Below are 6,260 nucleotides of genomic sequence, written 5' to 3'. Positions count from 1 at the left end.
GCAGAAAGGGGTTGAGGCAAAGCACGGCACTCCTACTGGCTCTGCTGGTCATGGGTGGGAGGTGAGGATGTGTTTGACTGGAGACTGGGGTCTCAGGCTGCAGCATGGGTCACATCACAGGAGCCACTGTGAGGTCACTCCCAGGCTAGGGGATATAGACATTCAAACGAGAAAGCATTTCTTTTGGAGTTGCATGGTTTCCTTTATTAGAGAAAGCTAGAATTGACTCTCTAGGGATTCTTCCCTGAGGCTGGGTCTCCACTGCAGCTTCCTGCCTGGTCTCCTATTCAAATAGATTTACCTTCAATGATTATGGTCTCCATTGTCTCGGATGTCACGGTACCAGAGATCTCCAGATCTTCGCTGCCCGGGCATTTCTCTAACTTGGCCTCTATGTTGCGCTTCTCTATTGACTTAGCCACGAAGTCTACCCCTCTATCCTGTGATGTGACCACTGTTTTTGAGCCAGGAATGACTTTCAAGTTCCTGAAGAAAGAGCCAATTTTACTGGATTTCTTACTTACAGCACCTGAACTGCTTGTAGATTTGATCTTCCCCAATTTGTGAGCTGTCCTTGACTCCTTTGCTGTGGGGCTGTGGCTGCTACTCTTGCGAGAGCTGTGTCCTCTGCTTCTTCCGTGGCTCTGCCCTTTTTCCTTTTTGTCATCTCTTTTGTCGTGGCCGGATATGGACCGGTGGGAGGATGATCTCTGGGTCGACTTGTCCCCTCCTGTCCGGTGGTGACTTTCCCCTGTCCTGTGGTGACGGGAACTTTTCCTAGTGGAAGTTCTGTCCTTCTTTTCTCTTCTTTCTTTCTTTCCCTTCCGGGTTTCAGCACCGGGCTGGGAGACCTTCTGGCTTCCATCCCGCTCACTCATGTAGCCTTCACTCTGCAAGGTGGAGACCAGGGGTCCTACCACGGTGCATGCGGCTTTTTCTGCAGCAGGTGGGCCCGTCGTCACTGCGCCTGCAAACACCACGCTCGTGCTGCTCCCTGGGGAGACGCTGGCAGCCCCCGTCGTGAGGGTGGAAGCACCGACCGAGGACATGCTTGCAGCACCCAACGCCACGTTCGTACCCTCTGAGGAGATATTGAGAGCACCTGCGAGGGCCTTGCTGGATCCACTTTCTCCTGAACATCTGCTGGTGGCTCCAGACAGGGCCGCGCTTACCTGGCCTGTACTTGTCGCCTTGGTTGCTGCTACGCTCAGCGCGCCTGATGAAGAGCTCGTTCTCGCCCCAGCCATGGCCAAGCCCGTGGTAGCGCTCGTGGCCGCCCCCGCCATGCCCGCGGCTGCCCTGGCGCCTGCTCCTTCCGCACTCCCGGCAGCCCTCGCGACTGCAGGGGAGCCCAGCATTCTGTGGTAGGCGTGGTGGATTCCCTCTCCCCCCGCATACGCGGAAGAGGTGGCTCGAGACACCTCTCGGGGCTTGTGAAGCCTGAACTCATCCTGATCCCCTTCTCTATGGAGCTCTGCGGCCTGCGCCAGGGGGAGGAGAAATAGGTAAGAGATGATAAAGTGAGACTAGAACCGTCCGCTCCTTTCTCAACGCGGCGCTGGAGCTGAGCAACTCAAGGGCTTCTAATGGGAACGACCCTTGAAATGATCAAATCTACGCTCTCACTCGATGCAAGGCCCCATCTATAGCACCCCTGCCAAGTGGTCACTTGGTTTTTACTTAATGCCAGTGCCAGGGAAAGCACTGATACAATTCACCATCCTCATATACTTTTCTTTTACACACCTGTGTTTATATCTCTGCAGGACTGATTCCTAGAAGTAGGATTGCTGGGTCAAGGGATCCACACATTTTCATTTGGTGGCTGCGAAAATCGTGCATGTGCGGACACACATGGGTGGTCCGGATTTTGATCAGCACATGGTAGTCACAGGGATATGGAATGAAGGAAAGACTTCCTAATTGCTAGCAATGTTCCATAGCTGCTGAGGCTCACTGGGTTGGGGTAAGTGTTCGAGAAGAGACTGGGCCATCAGGATGCCCAGATGGATGGAACGAGTTACAACCCTGGGTATGAGACCAGAACAGCTGATACGTGAGGTCTCTCTGAAATTCAGCCTTGTGGAAAAATTGGGAGAAGCACTCGGAACCACAAGACAAAAGAAGCACTAGGGGTGTTAAGTCCCCTAGTCGGGGCTCATTTAGCCCTGAGCCTATTCAAGTGGAATGCATTTCCCAGGTGAGCCTCAGAGAGCACCAGAGCTTCTGCAGGGCCAGCTTTGAGCTGCTCTCCCAAAGCACCCTGCCCCATGCTCTTGAGTCTCTGTTGATGCTTACCACTAGGCACTTGTCATCCTCTAGGGTGGCTGCGTCCCCAGTTTGCAGGGTCGGGGTACTGCTGCAGCTATCCACTGGTGGTCTCAGGAGATAGACAAGTTTCTCCCAGTAGCAAAAGAGGTCTTCTCGTGCATCTGAAGGGGGACACAGCTGCAGGTAGAAAGTGCGGCCAGTGGCAAGCTTCAGGCGCAGCTGCTGTTTCTCGCGATCGTGAATGGAGATCTTGACAAACTTGAGGGGAAGCAGCCTGGTGAGCTCTAGGGTCTTTGTGGGCTTGCGACCTCTCCCCTTGGTGGTCCGGGCGTGTCTGGCATGCTCTTCGCAGATTTTTGTTGGTCGAGCCAGCAGCATGACATCAGGTAGGGGGAGGATAGGGCTGGTGGATGCAATGCCCACGGTCACCATTCGGACGCGGTTGTGTACATCGATCACCTCTCCTTTTTTGCTGATCTGGATAAAGTCGCTTTCAAACATAGGTGCATATTTGAAAATGTCATACTCTCCTCCTTTGTACAGTTGTCGTTGCAGGTCCCCCATGGAGGTATTGAACACGCCCATTGAACGGTAGCTGTGGGCCGTGTAATAAGGTAACAAACACTCGCTGCTCATAGTTCTCTTCATTTGAGACAGCTCCACCAGCCACAAATCGTGTCCTTGAGAGAGAGAGGGAGTGAAGGCAACTGCCCATCTCCCTGCAGGGCTCTGCCTAAATCTCCTCTCACCACCTCATTTATCCTCCACCGTCCTTTGTGACCTGTCCCCATCACACACCCCTTTGTCCCAGCCTCCAAGCAGCCACCCCCTGGGGGCAGGGTCACTAGTCTCCCCCCCAAACTAACCAACACCTCCCCCAGGGGACAGGCAGACCCTGCCAGGGTGGAGGTGGGGGTAGGCTGCATCTTCTTTCAGTCAAGATGTTAGGATGTATTGTGTATGAAACCATTCTGCTTTTGTGAATATCTGGGTTGCTTCCAGTTTCACTGTTGTTACAGATATCCCTATAGTGATTATCTTCCTGCAAGTGTATGTTTGCATCTGCTAAATTATGTCCTGGGGATCCAATCCTGGAACTGGACTGTGTGCTTGCTAAGGGCAGGGATCCTGTTGGGATTGCCGTTCTGCATGCCCCGGTGTAGAGCGCAGTGCTGTAGGCACTCCGGAGTTGCTGAGTAAATGGCCCAAAGGGGCTTCTGCTACCTGTTAGAACCAGAGCTCCATTTGTAGAGTGGTTTTCAGGGTATGGAGGCTTCTCTCACCCATTTTCTCATATGAAGGAGGTGACACTTTAAAACCACAATTTTATGGTGATGAACTAAGGCTCAGGATTATCTTGGTCAGCACCAGAATGCAGAGCTGGATTCCATCCCAGGTCTTGTGACTCAGGTCAGGACTTTTTCTCTGCCTCAAGGTGCATGGCTTACCATTAGACTCTCATTCTGCACCAAATATGGAATTATTTGCGGTTAGCAATATGCGTGGGGACTTACTGGGAACCACAGGAATTCATACAGATCTTGAATCACCATAGGATTTCCCGCACTGGTATGTCTGCTGCTTCACTCTTGATGTCTACCTGATAAATCACTGGTGTTTTGCTTCTTTGAAAAGCTCTTCAGAGAAATTATGGCAAAGACATCTTTCTGGAGGGTTTTTTTTTTTTTTTACTTTGTACAGGTGATGAATCCAAATTCCCCCTCCTCCAGTTAGAAGACTACTTCTAAAATAAAAATGTGCCCCCCCCAACTCAACAATTACCATGTGGAGGTCTTAAAATAAATTTCAACCCCAAAATGTTCTTTTTTAAAACTTTATTTATTTATTTATTTTAAGTAGGCTCCTTGCCCAGCATGGAGCCCAACACGGGGCCTGAACTCATGACCCTGACATCAAGACCTGAGCTGAGATCAAGAGTTGGACGCCCAACCAACTGAGCCACCCGGGTGCCCCCAAAATGTTCTTTTTTATATCCTTAGCGCCTACTACAGTACCAGAAACATTGTTGCCTTCCCATAAATACAAACTTCCTTATAGCCATTGAGATTAATTCTTCTATTTGTTTTTTCCACAAAACTGATTGAGCAAGTATGAATTTGGGGACCAGCTAGAAAATGGAATTGCAGAGATAAAGGTCGTACCTCTGAAGAGCTAAACATTTTTTTTCCTAAAGATGTTAAGTGGCTTCTCCAAAAAAAAAAAAAAAAAAAGAACAAAGTGGCTTATGTTCTATTATAAGGAGACAGTCACCAAAAGTTAACACTCTCAGGTTTAAAAATAAGAAGTTAGGTTTTTCTATATTATAGTCAACCATATATTCCCATAAGTTTATCTCTGATGAATGATAAATAATGAGAGGAAACATAATCATATTTTTAAGAACTTATAAGCTAGGCATGTTACTAACCACTTCACATTCCTTTAAAAATGTAATCCTCACAGCAGCTCTATAAATTTAGGTACAATTACTATCCATGTTTTTTAAAGGAGCAAATCAAGGCTGAGAGAAGTTAAACAACTTCTTCAAGGTCACAAGAGATCAAAAGCACATGTGGCAGTGGTTAAACTATGCCAGACTGAGTCACACAAATAGAACACACATATACGAGTATTGTGCAGCATACATTCACCCATTTAATGACAATTCAGTGCCTACTTTGTGCCAGGCCCTGTTCTAGATGCGAAGAGTAAAGCAGTGGACAAACAGACAAATACCCTAGCTCTCACAGAGCTTGTATACAGACAATAAATGAGTAAAATGATGATAACTGCTACGGAGAAAGATAAAGTAGGCAAACTGAATGGGAGTCTGTGTGAACGGGGAGCTAGAGGTGGTGGTCAAGAAGAGCTCAGTGAGAAACAATATGTGAGCAAAGACCTAAAGGAGGTCAAGGAGGAAGCTGTGCAGACATCTGGGGGTGTAGCCTCGCAGTCAGAGGGAATGGGAAGAGCCAAGATTCTGAGGTAGGAGAATGGCTGGTGTGTTAGTGGAACACCAAGGGGTCTATGGTGATGGTGACAAGACTGGAATGGAAGAAAGTGGTTGGAGATGAGGCCAAGAGGCAACTGTGGCAACAGTGGAGAAGCATATGGTGTGGGACAAACCTTGTAGAACTGTGAGGTCTTTGGCTTGCTCTAATGGGGAGATGATTGGACTGACGTAGACAGAGGATCATTCTCACCACCATGTTGAAAAGAGATTGTAGAGGTGCAGGGGGACAGAACTGGAGACTAGGTGTCTTCTGCAAGAGATGATGATGGCTAAGACGAGTGTGGTAGCAGCATAAGAAGTGATAAATGATCAGTTGCTACACCTGTTTTGATTAAGGCAACTATTATATATACTGGTGTTGAACAATTTTCAATAAATGTTAGTAAGTAAAAAAAGCAAGTTGCAAAATAGCATGTATGGTATGCCATATATTTTCAAATCAAAACTCTTAAAACGTGTGTGTGTCTATGTGTGTGTATGTATGTGTGCAAAGAAGTGCAAGAAACTGGCAACAAACAGGAGCAACCTTAGGGCAACTTGTTGGCTGAAGGAAATGGTGAGATGGAGACTGCTCTCCAGGGCATTCTCTTTTATACATTTCAGATTTTATTTTGTTGCGTATACTACTTACATAAAAATAGATAATATTTTAAGATTTATAGATTTATAAAAATGTCATGTCAGTAAAGCTCTATTCTTAGAATATTCATTGATTCAGGTTTTGATATAGAAAAGAAGTAAGTAAATAGCTTCATTCGAAGGTAACTCTCTTTAGTTCAAAACTTCAGAAATTGAGAACCAAAATATAAAAAATCATTCCAAATTTATTTTCTGATTTCTCTTTAAGACCTTTCAAAAATTTATTCTCTCCTCCCAACCTTTAAAAGTCTGACACATCCCCTATCAGTAAAATGGAGATCAATAAGTCAGGCTATATTTACTGATTGGCTATTCTATTGCCCATTATTGTGCTAAG

General features: G+C 47.0%; 1 protein-coding gene across 1 annotated transcript; it reads right to left on the bottom strand.

Annotated features, from left to right (window-relative positions):
- Positions 1-287: 287 nt before the first annotated feature.
- Positions 288-2,919, bottom strand: GARIN3 (golgi associated RAB2 interactor family member 3). Its single transcript, XM_045792141.2, has 2 exons — positions 2,299-2,919; positions 288-1,481 (listed from the first exon to the last, which is right to left on the bottom strand). The coding sequence occupies exons 1-2, from the start codon at positions 2,917-2,919 to the stop codon at positions 288-290; spliced, it is 1,815 nt and encodes a 604-aa protein (XP_045648097.2).
- Positions 2,920-6,260: the final 3,341 nt, after the last annotated feature.

The sequence above is a fragment of the Ursus americanus genome, chromosome 15 (assembly GCF_024610735.1).
Source record: "Ursus americanus isolate L20-20 chromosome 15, mUrsAme1.1.p, whole genome shotgun sequence".
Lineage (NCBI taxonomy): Eukaryota > Metazoa > Chordata > Mammalia > Carnivora > Ursidae > Ursus > Ursus americanus.
Note: the sequence above shows the minus strand (reverse complement) of the source record. Positions and strands in the feature narration are given on the sequence as shown.